This window comes from Urtica dioica, chromosome 1 (genome assembly GCF_054948205.1).
Source record: "Urtica dioica subsp. dioica isolate 48M chromosome 1, U.dioica_male_clone48M_v1_H2, whole genome shotgun sequence".
Classification (NCBI taxonomy): domain Eukaryota; kingdom Viridiplantae; phylum Streptophyta; class Magnoliopsida; order Rosales; family Urticaceae; genus Urtica; species Urtica dioica.
Window position 1 is genome coordinate 8,776,333 of NC_142756.1, and position 15,724 is coordinate 8,792,056.

The 15,724-nt window shown below is 39.5% G+C and overlaps 3 protein-coding genes across 6 annotated transcripts; all 3 read left to right on the forward strand.

Annotated features, from left to right (window-relative positions):
- Positions 1-1,309: 1,309 nt before the first annotated feature.
- LOC149407018 (UPF0481 protein At3g47200-like) lies at positions 1,310-2,602 on the forward strand. The gene has a single exon (XM_089626978.1). It carries the CDS (start codon positions 1,360-1,362, stop codon positions 2,590-2,592), a length of 1,233 nt encoding a protein of 410 aa, XP_089483104.1. The 5' UTR covers positions 1,310-1,359; the 3' UTR covers positions 2,593-2,602.
- Positions 2,603-5,605: 3,003 nt separating this feature from the next.
- LOC149407019 (Ribosomal protein L1p/L10e family) lies at positions 5,606-8,598 on the forward strand. Its single transcript, XM_089610475.1, has 10 exons — positions 5,606-6,152; positions 6,253-6,324; positions 6,480-6,527; positions 6,614-6,716; positions 6,814-6,878; positions 6,947-6,991; positions 7,060-7,167; positions 7,245-7,332; positions 7,970-8,016; positions 8,107-8,598. Exons 1-10 carry the CDS (start codon positions 5,691-5,693, stop codon positions 8,176-8,178), a joined length of 1,110 nt encoding a protein of 369 aa, XP_089466601.1. The 5' UTR covers positions 5,606-5,690; the 3' UTR covers positions 8,179-8,598.
- An 870-nt stretch (positions 8,599-9,468) lies between these two features.
- On the forward strand, positions 9,469-14,230 carry LOC149407020 (Protein kinase superfamily protein). 4 transcript variants are annotated; one of them, XM_089610479.1, is made up of 6 exons: positions 9,469-9,803; positions 11,121-11,368; positions 11,473-11,608; positions 12,467-12,725; positions 12,833-12,965; positions 13,698-14,230. In XM_089610479.1, exons 1-6 carry the CDS (start codon positions 9,590-9,592, stop codon positions 13,962-13,964), a joined length of 1,257 nt encoding a protein of 418 aa, XP_089466605.1. In that variant the 5' UTR covers positions 9,469-9,589; the 3' UTR covers positions 13,965-14,230. The 4 variants fall into 4 exon arrangements, with proteins under 4 accessions (XP_089466605.1, XP_089466608.1, XP_089466613.1 ...); XM_089610482.1 differs by having other exon boundaries at positions 11,124-11,368; XM_089610487.1 differs by having other exon boundaries at positions 9,469-9,743.
- Positions 14,231-15,724: the final 1,494 nt, after the last annotated feature.

Here is a 15,724-nt window from a genome sequence, read left to right on the forward strand (position 1 = left end):
AGAACTTCGAACATTTGACCTATCCCGATAAGCTAGGACTTGGAGACGCATAGACGGAATCGGCTTGCCGGCGATGCAGACAGATATGGCGGCGAGCGAGAGCCGCCTAGAGAGAGAGAGAGAGAAACCTCGAGAGCTCTCAATGGAAGTCAACGAATGAAACGCGAGAGAGGAGAGAAAGTTTGCGATGGGATAGCGGGAGTAGTTATTAATCTCAGAGATACTATTAATTAATGACGTTAATGACGTTCCCTGAATAGCGGGAGTAGTTATTGACCGAATATTTGGTTTTTAATTTTTTAATATCTGTAGTAAAAATAGGCGGGAAAGTGTGAGGGTATACTCGGCCAATATTTGTTGTAAATAAATCATCCTGGCTATTTACCACTTATTTACATAACGTTGGCTAAAAATAAATTGGCCATTTTCAGGAGGCTATTTAGCTTAATTACCCAAAAAAAAAAGTAATCTGCAAAGTTATTATTGTTTGGCAAATTATTAATACGTATGATTACTGATTTTTTTTTTTTTTGCTTATTTGTTAAAAAAAGAGGAAATGGCAGCAAAAATGCCCAATGTTTTCGGGTTGTTACACTTAAATACTCAATCTTTAAAATTGGTGGGCAAAGTACCCAAACTCACCATGTTGTTACACCGTTGGTACATCACAGTAAGCACCGTCTGCGATTTTTTTACTGTTTCTGTATTGCTCTCGTAAACCATTATCCGTAGAACTATCGTTATTACCTTGAGGTGTCCCACTTTTTTACAATAGTCATAGACTGGTCTTTCTCGATATGTACGTCTGGAATTGTTGGAGGTCACGGATGAGATTTCGACCGAGCATGCCTTGGATTTTGGTTTCTCTTCAAATTTGGGGCTTTCTTTGTTCTGAATACGAATATGCAGTGACTTAATATCTTCTTAACTCCGTGAAAAACTATGTTGCAGTGTATTACTGTGATGTACCAACGGTGTAATAACGTGGTGAGTTTGGGTACTTTGCCCACCAATTTTAAAGATTGAGTATTTAAGTGTAACAACCCGAAAACATTGGGCTTTTTTGCCGCCATTTCCTCTTAAAAAATATTGAACAAAGGCTATTTTTAAAATTTTACTTTAGGCCTCAACATATGTTAAGCCGCCCTGCATGAGCTGTTTAGTTTTATTCTTCATCTAGTATTGGAAAAAGCTTTGTCACTCAGGTTTATATACTCTAGTTAACTATTCCCTAAATTCGAGGTCTTTAAACTCTTTAAAAGAATCTGTTTGCGCTTGAAAATTGTTGGCAGATCCATCAAAATGGACAGCATTCAAAATTCAAGTTGTGGGCCAAGCGATTTGGAGACAACTTTGAGTATGAAGCTACAAAACCTGTCTCCATGGCCCGTTAAGTATAGCATTTACCGGGTTCCAGAGAGGCTACAACACGTGAACGATAAGGCCTATAATCCTCGATTCATCTCCATTGGACCATTCCACCACGGCGAGGAAGGTCTTTGTGTGATGGAAGAAGATAAGATGCTATACCTGAAGAGCTTTCTTGACAGAGCAGAAATAAACGTCAAGAGACTCGTTGATATTGTAAGAACAAACGAAGAGAAGGTTCGTGGATACTATTCGGAGACGTTTCCACATCTCAAGAGCGACGCGTTTGTGGGAATCTTTGTCGTTGATGCAGCCTTTGTCGTCGAGCTCTTGTGGAGGAACTTCCAACGAAGCGAAGTAGACAAAAACGACAGGATATTCCACAAGCCATTGAAGCTCGAGGGCATAAAGCACGACATGATGTTGCTCGAGAATCAGATTCCATTCTTCTTGCTCGAGGAGATCTTTCCGATGGCGAAAATAGTGATCCCTTTGTGTAACGACAGAATCGCCCTCGTCAAGATTCTCTACAAGTTTTTTCGCGCCAAGGCCTACTTGGGACAAGAATGGAAAGTCTTGGAAAAGACACGCGACGTCGAGATTGACCATTTCGTCGATTTCTTCCGGCGATGCCATGCCCCGGTGGTCCAACCACACCGGCGCGAGATTCAGGCGCTAACTCTACCGAGCGTGACAAAGCTGCTTCAGTCGGGTGTCCAGTTTAAGGGGTCGGACAGAGAATTGCTCAACATGAAATTTAGCCAAGGGACTCTCGAGATTCCTCGTCTTAGGATATGGAAATCGACGGAGAGTTTTCTTCTCAACTTGCTCGCCTTCGAGCAATGCCATTTGAGCGATTATTACGTCAATGATTACGTGTTCGTTATCGCGCGGCTCATTGTCAGCACACGAGACGTAGAGTCGCTCGTCCAGAGCGGAGTTATAGAGAGCAGACTTTCCGACAACCAAGAGATTGTGACCTCGATGAACAAACTAGTCCGAGCGACTATCTTGCGGCGCAAGGAATTCAACTTCAAGGACCTCTGCGACGGATTGAACGGTCACCACAGAAACCCGTGGAACACGTGGATGGCGACTCTGAAACGCGATTATTTCAGCTCTCCGCTGTTAATTTTCGCCGTCGGAGTCGCTACGTCTCTCTTTCTTCTCACTCTCATTCAGACTGTGTGTTCTTGCGGATGGCAGTTTAAGAAGGGAAAGTAAAAAAAAAAAAAAAAAAAAAAAAAGAAAAGGAAAAACTATTGCTTAAACCGTTGCTTTTGTACACCGCTCAATTATGTAACTTGATATTATTCAAATATAAATTTCACATTGCAGTGCCATGCATGGAACAAAATAGATCACATTATATGGTAAATAAGAATTCAAATGTGCTATATAGATCACATATTGTTGACAGATAAATAATTGTTTTTAGCATTTTCTTTACAAATGCTTACATAGAGTGTTATAATATGGACCACAAAACCAAACAAAGCCTCACAGCTTAAGATAGACCAGACACTGACAGACAATTAAGACCTAATTTTTTTTTTAAAGAAATTTGGAATTTTTCAAAGCATGAATTGACATGGCCTTGTGAAAGATATAAACGAGAGAAAATGTATTGATCAAGAGAATGTAAATGATATCTCTTATAGAATCGTGTAAATCACATATTAAATATAGAGTGGTTTATAACCTTACTCTGATTGCGTGAAATAAGAAATGTTGAGGTATTGATTGGCAATTACTATAAAGACTTTACACAATAATGCAAAGATCGCCTTGCATTTTGGGTATTGTAAACACATCTCTTGAATTTGGATATTGGTGAAATTTGCAGCGACAAGTGGACGTAGCTCTCAAATCGATCGAGAGTGAACCACTATAATTAAATATGTGCGTATCTGTTCTTCGTATACTGATCAATTAGTTTTTGGTTTTACATTGAATTTGACGCTCAAATCTGAATAACAAGCATCATGCCGACACCACTTTGAAAGATTTAGAGAGCATTTGGCCCTCAAGTGGTCGGTACTCGGTACTCCCGCCTAATGAATAAATTGACCCGAAGAGCTAGCTCCGAAGGGTTGACCTTTTCCATGTTTCGTGGAGGGGTCAAATAAGTGAAGCAAGAGTACGATCTTCTCTCGTGGAGACGCTCGAGGATTTGAACAGAAGAATCATCATTTTTTCTTAATAATTTTATTTATATTTCATGATTAAAAAATATTTTTTTTAGGGTCCAGTGACTATCTAGCCATATGAAACGTTAGAAATTTTGAAATAACCAACGTTTCGTTAATTTTTGTAAATAGCCGCGTAAATCTATTTACGCTATCAAAATAACCAAAAATACAAAGTAAATTTCTAGTAAATATGGCTATTCATGAAACATTTACAAAAGTTTTTGGCTATTTACGAAAAATTTACAAAACGTTGGCTAAAACGCAAACGCTTATGTTTATGTGGCTTATATCGCTACATTTTTGTTTTTTTATTATAAAAAAACATATGAGAATCTTTTCTTTCTTTCAATAAACCCGAAATTCTGATTAGTCACAAAGACAAGATGTCACACACAATGTATTGACAATGTGTCTGACAATTTGCTTGAACACAGATAATGAATAATAAATAAATAGTGCGATAAAGAAAAGACAAACAATATGGTTACCTAGTTCGGTACAATATCACCTACGTCTGGGGACATTCTGCCAGTGGAAAGAATTTCACTATATAGTAGTCAATAGTACAAGCAATGTCTTATATGGTTACAACACCAAATCAAAAGCCTAGAAACTATTACCACGAGTGAATACCTAGACCAAGGCCTCCCCTGAATTTGAGATCTCTCTCAATTCCACTCTTCGAGCACACCCCTATGCTCGGTCGACTTCAGTTTTCAATCGCACGTGAGTCTTCAATCACGTAAACACATAACCCAAATCACTCAAACACTCAATCTTCTCGAATAGTATTTGATGAATGACACCGCTCTTATCAATACACAAAGTCTCCCAGTCCGCCAATCGTGCACGTCTAGGAACCCAAAGTATTTTGATAAAGCGTCAAGGCTGCTAAGGGTTGAGCACTCGGCTTTTATAGCAGTCATACAAATTTGGAAGTGTAACTAGGGTTTCCTTACACATACTCGCAAGAATATCGCTCAATAAAGTCACCAACGAGGCAATCTGGTAAAACCGGAAACTTGCCAAAATAACAGTTTGCGCACAAGAGAAAAAATGTTTAGACAGAAGCAAAAACATGAAGACCGACATCTTTCCTCACAATTTGCCCTAAAAAATAAAGCTAACTTATAACGTAACAACAAAACCGAATTAAAAACATAATATACAACTTTATTATATTAAAAATTAAAGAAAAACTCAGACAATTACTCTCTAATATACGATTGAGAACTACCACAAATAAACTTTGACAAGCTTAAGGGTACTGTTTCGCTCCTATGCGATTTGAATTGCATCAACACTGAGGCTAACTTCCGAGATTTGACAAGTTTTGTGACGATTTTTGCATAAAAAGCTACCATGCAGATTCTCACTCAAAGAGCATATATTATTGCTCTACATCTCGACTTACTATGAAGCGACACTATATATATCCACTTTGTATACTAAGGTATTTCCAACCTTCTGGGCACTCTTATTTTTTTCATTTTTTTCTTTTTTGCTCAAGGGCACTCTTCTTTCTTTTATGAATAAGATTGAGTTTATTTTAGTTTATGTATCTATATTTTTTAACCTCACCATGAGTTATGAATTAGGTTGACACTCGAATAGATAAATTTTGCTTTTTTTCATAGACACAATAAACCCATTAATTTATGTGTAGTAGTACTAGTGAGTATAATTCAATTTCAAAAAGTTAGAAATTTTTAATTAACCGTAGTTGACCACAATGAACCGCAATGTTGTTGGTCGTAATTAACTACGGTCAACAACGATGTGATCAATTCGAGGTAATGATTTTATTTTATTTTATTTTTTGTCTAAATGCATTTTTTTTTTAATAAGCGCGAAAATATATATATATATATATATATATATATATATATATATATATATATGCATTTTGACAAAAAAAAAAAAAAAAACCATTATCATAAATTCCTTTTAAAAGTTAAATATGTGCAGATTTCCCTATGGTATTTACTCCTCTCCTCCTGGATTACAACTTACAAGTTACAAGTACATTCATTTTATTTTTGACCACGGTAATATTGGCCCCTTAAAACCACAGAAAAAAAAGCCCCAAAAACCCCAACCAAGCTCCCATTCCCACTTCGTCGTCCGAAAATGGCAGCCCTGAGGGTCGCGATTCGCCGCCACTTCCCGACCTCCAAACCCCCGCCGCCTCTCATCCGCCTATTCTCGTCGGAATCCGAACCGCCACAACGAGTCCCAATCCCAGAGCCTCTCCCAATCAAACCCGTTTCCTACGCCGCCAAACCCGAACCCGAACCCGAAGAAGCTCCGCTCACCCGCCAGGAAGCCCGTTTCGTCAAGGACGCCGCCTCCTCCTCCGGCGCCGGCGCCTCCCGCGTCGCTCCTCTCCCCGACTTCACCGCCGGCGAGGCTCCGGCGATTCCTCGGCGGGCTGAGGTGATGCGGCGGATGAGGAGGATCTCGTGGAAGAGCCCGGAGCAAGAGGAGGAGGACAACCTCGCCGCCGCGTCGCCGTTCCCGCTCCTCCTCAGGCCCAAGAAGAAGGACACTAAGCCTCTGCTTGACCTCGCCGAAGCCATTAAACAAGTCAAGGTCTTCACTGACCTCCTCTCTCTCTCTCTCTCTCTGAAAATCAGTTCTTTGTATTTTCTGATCTCGTTTTTTTTTTCCGATTCTCTTTCTAGCTCTGCAGGCTAAGGCGAAGAGCAAGTTCGACGAGACTGTGGAGGCCCACGTCCGGCTCGGCATTGACGCCAAGCGAGCGGTGAGATTTCATTTCTGCTGTGTTTCTCTTTTTCGGTAACCCGTTTGAACTATATTGGGCTCTAGTGTTTTGTTAAGTAATGAGAAGAGTAACTTGTGGCGTTATAAACCCTGTTAGTCATCGTTCTCTTTTTCGATGTTGGGTTTTGTGCGCAGGGAAAAGGGGTTCGCGGAGGAATGACTCTTCCTCATGGCAGTGGAAAGGTATTTCTAATCGATGATTGTTCGTGATAGTTGACAAGATTGATTCTTTTTTTTTTTTAATATATGTTTATTATTATTAATTGCAGGTTGTGAAGGTTGCTTTTTTCGCTGAAGGCAAGCACGCAGAGGAAGCCAGGGCCGCGGGGGCGGACCTTGTCGGTGGAGCTGAGCTCATCGAAGAAATCGCCAGTAAACAACTCAGCCCATCTTTTTTTTTTCTTGGGGATTTTGATTTTTAAAAAATTTATTTCGTATGACAAGTCCTGTTTGTTCTTACTCGCCGCAGCCAGTAAAAAGCTCAATGTCGACAAGTGTTTTGCGACGAGTGAAATGGTTCTCCGGATGGGAAAGGTTCGTGGGCTTCGTTGGTTTTCGTCAATTCAATTTATTAGATTAGCTAAAGAGTTTTGTGGTTGCAGATATCGAGGATTCTTAGGGAGCGCGGTCTTTGGCCCGACCGGAAGGTGATTCTTCGCTCTTTCGCAGATCTCTTTTGATTCATATTTGTTTGTTGGACTAACGCATTGTATAGCTAGGCACTGTGACAAACGATGTCTCCGAGGCAGTGGCCAAAGTAAGACAAGGTCACACTGAATTTAAAATGGACAAAACCGCAATTGTCCATGTCGGCGTTGGAAAGGTACTGAAAAGACTTACATCTTTGTTTGCATTTTTTTTTTTAATTTTTAATTTATATTAAGCATTGTTGGAGTGTAGGTGAGCCATTCAGAGGAAAGCATTCGTGAGAATATTGGTGCATTTATGACCGCTCTTTTGCAAGCAAAACCGGCAGGACTTAAAAAGAGTAAGTAATTCCTATTGCTGTATGTTTCTCACTTAATTTTTGTAATTTATGTATCAACTTAGTCGTATATAATTTGGATCCAATTGAAGTTTGAGTGAGACCTATTCTTGAAGTTCCATTTATTTTGCCTGCTAGATTGTCTCAGTCTAGACTCTCTCTCTAAGCAACAGTTTGTGATTTTTATGCAATGGATTGAAGTTTTACTAAATAGATTATCATAATTAATCCAGAAAAAAAGGACGACAATGTTCAACACGGAATTGTTGGATAGCAATTGGAAATTTGTTTAGCAAAATCAAAACAGCAGAGCTTTCTTGGTGCGATAATGACCGTCTTAAATCTGCTCAGCAGTTTTTAAAAGCAAACAAACTTTTCATATCTAATTTATTAACCTGGCTTAGATATCACTTCAAAGATTTGCGTAGTCGCAAATTAGCATCCCAAGGTATAGCCTTTCTTTGTTTGATATTTACATGAACATGGTTTTTCTCTTTTCTTTTTCTTCAGCTCTAATGGTTCGAACATGTGACGTCTGTCTCAGTCAGACTCACAAATTCTCTTCATTGCATTGATTTATTGCCGTTGGGTTTTTTACTTTTCCATACGAAAAATGACCAAGCCGGGTTTTCTTTTGCAGCATCGAAATACGCAGGGTATATCCACACTTTCCACATATGTAGCACGGTAAAGCTCGTAACTCTAATTCTTTTACAAAGACATTCTTTTGGCTACCATATTAATAACCAATGCTCGTTTTGCGGCGGTGGAATGCAGATGGGTCCCGGTTTCCCCGTTTCAATACAATCAGTTACCAAAGCCGCAGAGACTTACAACAAACTAAAATAATGACCACTTTTTTTGCCGAGGCTCTAAGAATTACAGAACCTGCAAAGGGTGTTTTCTTTGTATCTCTACATGCCGGTGAACTTTTGGAGCTCTTTACTTCCAAAGCAATAACAGTTGGACGATTGTTAGTTTAGATAGGCCTAGGATTACAGTTTGAGATTGTTGAGTTTTGCTTGTGCTTTTGTTCAATTATTACAAGTTTGTGTTCAATTATTTCATCAAACATTTCTTGGCAACTGCTTAGTGGAACTATTCAAGAAGAATAAGAAGGCCGAAATATTCAGGAAATGTAATTTGTACGGTTCTGGTTTTTTTTTTTTAATACATTTATTAAATTAAATTTTGTATTTGACATCTAACGCTTATTTGGTATTATTGGAGGACCCATCCCTTATTATTAGAGACATACAGGAATAGCTTGACTTATCATCAATGGGTGTTGTTTGTAACAAATCTAATAAAATATACTAAATAAAGTAATAAACTACTGTTCCTTTCAATAGTACGTACGTAGCAGGTGAGTTTCAGATTTTTTTTTAGAATTAATACATACAGGTAAAAATAAATAATAAAAAGCTTGTATCTTCTGCTCTGGTTGAGTCCAATCAACACTGTCATGACTCATGTGTGCCACTTATTGGCTATTATTTGCATTTCAAAACCCTACATTTCCTTTGCCTTGTTTTTTGTCCACGCACGTTTAAACTATTTCATGTGGATCCCATAGTTTTGATTCGTTTCACTTGCATCCCTCTTTCTTTATTAGTGAGTCGATCACGGACAAACTTGATTTGATTGGCTTATCGATCTATCAGCTCTCTAATCCTTGTTTTATTTTCTTCCTTAATCATTCAATCAAATGACAGAAGAATAACCGTACTGCTATTTACCTAGCTCTACACAGTGCAATTAAAGCAAGTTCAATGTTTATTATGCTCATAAATTATATGATTCTTAGTTTCTTACATTATAGTTTTTTCTTCTAAAGGCAGTACAATTCAAAGAGATTTTCTTGTATGAATTTTGGTTTTTAAACACGATTAATATATTTTCCGTAGTCAATTTTAACAATTTTTTTTTTCTTCCGAAAAATCACAATTACGATATGAATTTACCACTACCGGAACCGGATTAGTAAGTAATGTTTGCATGTAAAGTTTAATCCTAAAAGAGAGGCAAAAACGAAGTTTGTTAAAAGTTGGAGCCCAAAATGGAAAACGCTAGTCCAAAAAGACTGTTCTACGCGCCACAAACAAAACAAGACAATGCAAGTCCACAGATTTCAAAGCTTCGACATTCAATTCTCTCTCTCTCTCTCGCTCTCGCTCTCGAGTCTCTCAACTCCCACAGAACACTGAGATTGTTTCTAGGGTTAGGGTTTGGGTTTGGGTTAGTAGAAAAGAACAAAAGAATGGAGTCAGAGGAAGAGTACAGAAGGAAAGAGAGAGTGGGTTTGGTGACGATAGTTGTGGTGGCTTCGGTGGCCATGGCTTCGCTGCTCGTGGCGTTCAGTTATTATTGCTATATTCGCAACAAGGTCTCAAAGCTCGCCAAGAACCGAGCAAGTGAGCCTCGCTTTATCCTTAACCCTCTCTTTGCTTCTTCCAAAGCTACTTTCGCTCAAAGTATGAACTGTTTCGCCTTCTTTTTTTGATATTTTCTCTTTTCAATTTATAGCTTAAATGTGAATGAATTTCATTTTTACTCCGTGTTCTGTGTTTCTGAAATTTACCCTAAAAAGATTCCCATTTTCTTATTTTGAGCAAGTTTTGGGGTAATGCCGAAGGAACATGGGTAGAGCTAATTACTTTCGTTTCTTTTTGTCAGCCTAATATCATTCCTCTTTTTCTTTTTATTTTTTCTTTTCAATCAGTGTTTGCTTTGCGTAGCTAGACCCACCTTAATTTGTGTACCTTTTATAGTCGAGCATATCCATATTTATATCAAAGGAACTGTTACCTTTTTTTTTTTTCCTCTCATTCCTTTTGTACTATTTTGCAAAAGTTATATATGCTATTGGAGTTTTCTTTTAGTTGAAAGACTAGCTCAGCGAGAAATCAAAGGAGGCTGTTTATTTTTATTTTTTAACCTTCAAAATCCATCTTCAATGCACATGATATAATTAACTCCAAAAACTTAATAATGTTATGTTCTGCACAGATTAAAAAAAAAAAAAATTCTCCATCCACCATGTAATATAATATAAGGAAAAATGGCATGAACTAGCCAATTCAAACTATGGCTTTTGCAAAATAGCCATAGTTTCATTAAGTTAGCCAAAATAGCCACCACTCTCTGCAGACCCTCGATCGCCTCGCCGCCGGGGATTCTGTCGACCGGGAGGACCATCTCGACTTCCATGCGCAGCACCGCGGGGCCCGGTCGCGGGCGGTGGTCGGCCATGTGGCGGGCGGCGGCGACTATCTCGCCGGCGAGGAAGCCCGTCTCGTCGCCGTAGCGTGACGGAGAGTCGCGAATCTCCGTCGATCTCCTCGCCTTCGCCGCCATGACGGAGAGTCCGACGGGAGGTAAGATCTCTGCGATTGCGGTGATTGGAAGGAGGTCTGAGAAGAAGAAGATCGGAGAAGGTCGATGATTAAATTTTAAGGCTGAATAAAATCCTTGGACTAAATTAATCCTGCCTGGATTAAATTTAATCCCGATATCTTGTCTGGATTAAATTTAATCATGTCTGGATTAATAATCGCAGCTTGGCTATTTTGCTTATACTTGATAAACTTTGGCTATTTTGCAAATCCTTAAGTTCTATTTGGCCATTTAGCCGCTTGACCCTATAATATAATATAATTGCCAAATTACTCACTTTTTCCGCGACAACACTACATTGCATTGGAGATGCTCTAAAATCATCTCATTTTTGTCTTGCACCGATATGAACAACGTGCATCGTAGTAATGGTGGATTCATTTGTTCATACTTAGAAGGAGGCGATATCGAAAGCAAATCTGAAGTGGGCGATGATAAAGCCACTGTGGGGTCGGAGAAAGGCCTGCAGATATTCGCGTTCAAGCAGCTACACTCTGCGACCGGCGGATTCAGCAAATCGAACGTGATCGGCCACGGTGGCTTTGGGTCGGTCTACAGAGGAGTTCTGAGCGACGGACGCAAAGTTGCGATCAAGTTGATGGACCAAGCCGGGAAGCAAGGAGAGGAAGAATTCCAAATGGAGGTTCGACCCGTTTTTTTATTATTATTTTTTTTAGCCTCTTGTTTATAGTGCTGGGAACGAAAAAAAAAGGTGTGATTTTTTTTTTTTTTTTTTTTTTTTTGTAGGTGGAATTGCTAAGTAGGTTGCAGTCTCCGTATTTGCTGGCTTTGCTCGGGTATTGTTCCGATAGTAACCACAAGGTTTTGGTGTATGAGTTCATGCCAAATGGTGGTCTACAGGAACATCTGTACCCTCTCACTGGTAAGCATTGTTCTTTTTTTTTTTAATGCTGGTTTCCTTTTAGTTATGCTGATACTCGGAGAAGGAAAAAAGAGGAATTGAGTTTCGGTTTGTTCTCCAGCTTTGAACTTGATTTAATAGGCCTTTTAACTGTCTACTGGTTTTGTAATTTGATTTAGGTTTTTTAGCGCGAATATTCTATGAACTATTGTATGTGTGGTTTTGGTTCATAAACTAAGTTTATTTTAAGCAAAGTAGTCTCTGAGCTATTCATTTTGTAGCATTTTAGTCCTTTTTGAAATATATTATCTCGGAAACTCATTTTAAGTGTTTTTTATGTTGGTTTTCATTTCTGAAAGTTAAAATTATTTTATGAAAAAGACTAAAATGCTACACAAATCAATAGCTTGATGACCATTCTGCTCTTAAAATGTTTAAAGACGAAAATGCCACACGTATAATAGTCCATCTACTATTTTCTGCCCAAAAGCATTATAACTAATATAGTGAAATGCATTACCAATTCTATCTTACTTCCTGATGAAATCCCAACTAGTTTAGAATCCTCAGGCGTAGACAAGCAATGCAAATGCAAATGCAACGAAGTCCGTGGTCATACCGGAAGAAACCTCTTTAAATTAAGTTATTTATTTATTTAGTGCAGAATTCTATTACATGAAAATAATGATTCCTAGAGTAAAGTCCATCTGTAGATCATGTCACGTAGGCTTTTATAGTTCGTTACAAGAGATCTATTTTCCGTAATATTGGCCACAATTTGTCACTACCTTTCAATTACCGTTCACGGGTGGGTGAGCTTTGTTGGAAAAAAAAAAACTTTATGTCGATCTTCAGTCAGTCACCAAGTTTGATATACAGGCTGTAACGCTCTCTCCAGAAAGCTGGACTGGTCAACGCGGCTGAGAATAGCCCTCGAAGCCGCGAAAGGGCTGGAATATCTCCACGAACACGTCAACCCTCCAGTGATCCACAGAGACTTCAAGAGCAGCAATATTCTTCTGGACAGGAATTTCCATGCCAAAGTCTCTGATTTCGGGCTCGCCAAGCTCGGCTCCGATAAAGTGGGAGGTCACGTCTCCACTCGAGTATTGGGCACACAGGGCTATGTTGCTCCCGAGTAAGCCCCTCTAGACCTCACCTTTGACTAAGTCATAGGATATTCATTCAATGAGCTTATTTTTCATTTCTTCTTCTTCTTCTTCTCTCTCTCTCATTGCTGTTCAGATATGCGCTGACGGGACATCTTACGACCAAGTCCGATGTGTACAGCTACGGAGTCGTCCTTCTAGAGTTGCTGACGGGAAGAGTTCCGGTAGACATGAAGCGACCTCCCGGAGAAGGCGTTCTTGTTTCTTGGGTACATTTTTCAAACTTCTTATATGTTCTCTATGCGCTACTCTTCCCCGCGAAATTTGATTTGGAACCCGAGATTCACTTGCGAAAATGAAACTTAAAAGTATCGATAATACCACTTGATATGAACTTTGGATAATATGCAATTCTAGAGACTCGGGGCTGTCCACCCTTCTTTTGTGAGAATTCAATACAAAAATGATTCGATAATAACCCCTAAACTTTATATTAATATCTTAGTTCCCTTGTATCTAATATCCTAACAAAATAGTTTGTGCGAAAATTTGAGCAAAAAATAAATAAATAAAGTACACTATATGCGAGATAGGGATCTTCTACATGTGAATTCCTTTGGATTACGCATTTTCGGATTTTCCATGTGTTTTACTCAATTTTTTCTTCCCGGAATCGCCAATCCAAACAAGACAAAAAAATGCTATGGAAGTAAAGGCGCATTTTGTCCGGTTAAATTTAACCAACTGGTTCATTTAATCGGTGTTTTTGGTTAAAATCACCATTTTCATCTCGGTTAACCGAATAAAAATAAAGAAAATAAATATCCAATGTGTAACCAGTTAAAAAAACATGAACGGTTATCTGTTAACCATTCGAAACGGTGAAAAGATCAAATCGGTTACCGTTATTATGCCCACCTTTATATGGAAGTTTCATTCTTTTTCCAGTGTATTTTTCAGGGGATGAAGTGTCATTTCGAACGACGTGTTTGTTTGTGTAGGCTTTGCCGCGGCTGATGGATAAGGACCAGGTGGTGCAGATAATGGACCCGGCGCTGGACGAGCAGTACTCGATGAAGGAGGTCATCCAGGTGGCGGCCATCGCAGTCATGTGCGTTCAGCCCGAGGCTGATTACAGGCCGTTGATGGCCGATGTTGTCCAGTCTCTCGTCCCATTGGTTAAGATTCACAAGTCCAATTCAAGGGTCGGAAATTGCTCAAGTTTCAACGCTGCACAGGATCACGGTAAAGCGACTGCGGGGAAGTGAAAGAGAAACCCCCCTTAACTTAATTGACTTTTACTTTGTGCAGTTTTTTTTAAACCTTCTAGATTAGACTCTTGGACATCTGGACTTCTGTAACTGGATCATGTAGGCTTGGCCTGGAAAGTAAAATAAAAAAACAAAAACAAAAATTAAACTCTATTAATTGACCTGAATTATTGAGACAGAGATGTTCATCTGCGAGCCCAAATGATTGAATCCAGAACGTCGTTGAAGTTTAATGTCAAGATTCGCTGAGATCTATTCGCTGATTTTCTTTGACTTTTTGGCGCATTGATAATCAAATGATTATGTGAACTTTATATAGTTGTATTGTATACAAAGGTTTTTTTTTTTTTTTTTTTTTTTGAGCAAGAGGGTCTCCCTAAAACCACCCCGTCCCGTAAGGGAAAGCGGTGGAGAAGCGAGAGCACCCTCAAACTTCATTCACAGGCGGCTTCTGCCAAAATTTTGTCCCGCACAGGGAGTGGAACCTCAGATATTACAAAATCCATAATCACTAGATTGTAAAGCCCATTGACAGATCCCTTGTACCACAATGCTAACTTCCCTACTCAGCCAACCAAAATCCATATGCTCAAACTTCGTCGAAAGCTCAACAATCTGATCAAAGAGAGGGACAAGAGGCCAAGCCGGGCAGTCCATGTTATCCTTCTCCAAAAACCTCTTCTCACATGTAAGAACTCAGCAAGTATCACGGCAAACAAAATGGCTTGCATCTCAGCCTCTAGCTCCGATGAAGCTCTAATCTGGCATCTCCAAATCCATTTAACCTCGCCTCTGCCAGTCCGTGCAATGACCCCTACAGCCGCCCCTTTCGTCGGAGCAAAGGCCGTGTCGACATTGAATTTAGTATTATCCGGATTTGGTTTGAACCATCTGAGCCTCGGTACTCTTGTAACGCCCGCCAGATCACTCCACTCTGCCCTTCGAATCCCTCGGAACTCCGCGATTGCAACTCAGATATTCTTCATCCAAATCACCTTGCAATCTTGTGTAGTCGCAAAAAACAGGGCATTCCTTCTTTTCCATATCATGTCCATAATCACGCCTGCCCAAATGATAAAATCATTCAGTACCCTGTTAATCTTATCACTACTACAAAAAATTAGAAGCAACAAATGTTGCTTCTATTTGGCCTTTAAAAGCGACATATGTTGCTTCTAAAGACTCGCTTCTAATATTAGAAGCGACAAAACTAGAAGCGACTTGTTGCCTCCAGTGTCGCTTTTAGGTCTAAGGATTTGGGGCGCTAAATGGTTCCCGCGAAATGGCGAAAACGGTTTAGAAGCGAGTTGCTTCTAAAGTGTTCCCGTCAGGCAATCTTTAAAAGTGACATTATAAGCGGATCGTCGCTTCTAATGCTGTTGTTTTTATTTTTTTTTTATATTATTATTTTTTGAAACGCTTCTGTATTTTCTAATGCCGCCAATCGCATGCTGTATTTTGCCTCTCCGTTACGGAAACACTTCTTCGAGTCACAAATAATAGCCTTATTGATGATAGTGCGATGGCAATTAGCCGGTCGAAACTCCTCAATCTCTATGTCTATTTACACAAAATCGCTCTATGTGAATTCAGACAGAATCACCGCTTGTTGTTGTGGCGTAACTTCATTCCACGATAGAATGTGAAGAGGAATGTGCGTTCGTACTAGGCCCCTCAAGTTGTTGGCACCTCTCGGCCTTCTTGACCTTCTCACCCTTCGCCCTCTTCTTGGACGGATATAACTACAGTAGAACCGG

What these genes read in the sequence shown, in the direction of transcription:
- LOC149407018 (XM_089626978.1), top strand. Translation starts at nt 1,360, where the DNA reads ATGAAGCTACAAAACCTGTCTCCATGGCCCGTTAAGTATAGCATTTAC.
- LOC149407019 (XM_089610475.1), top strand. Translation starts at nt 5,691, where the DNA reads ATGGCAGCCCTGAGGGTCGCGATTCGCCGCCACTTCCCGACCTCCAAA. An exon ending in TTCCTCATGGCAGTGGAAAG is followed by an intron (nt 6,528 to 6,613) that starts GTATTTCTAATC and finishes TATTAATTGCAG; the next exon opens with GTTGTGAAGGTTGCTTTTTT. An exon ending in GTCTTTGGCCCGACCGGAAG is followed by an intron (nt 6,992 to 7,059) that starts GTGATTCTTCGC and finishes CGCATTGTATAG; the next exon opens with CTAGGCACTGTGACAAACGA.
- LOC149407020 (XM_089610479.1), top strand. Translation starts at nt 9,590, where the DNA reads ATGGAGTCAGAGGAAGAGTACAGAAGGAAAGAGAGAGTGGGTTTGGTG. An exon ending in CAGGGCTATGTTGCTCCCGA is followed by an intron (nt 12,726 to 12,832) that starts GTAAGCCCCTCT and finishes ATTGCTGTTCAG; the next exon opens with ATATGCGCTGACGGGACATC. An exon ending in AAGGCGTTCTTGTTTCTTGG is followed by an intron (nt 12,966 to 13,697) that starts GTACATTTTTCA and finishes TTGTTTGTGTAG; the next exon opens with GCTTTGCCGCGGCTGATGGA.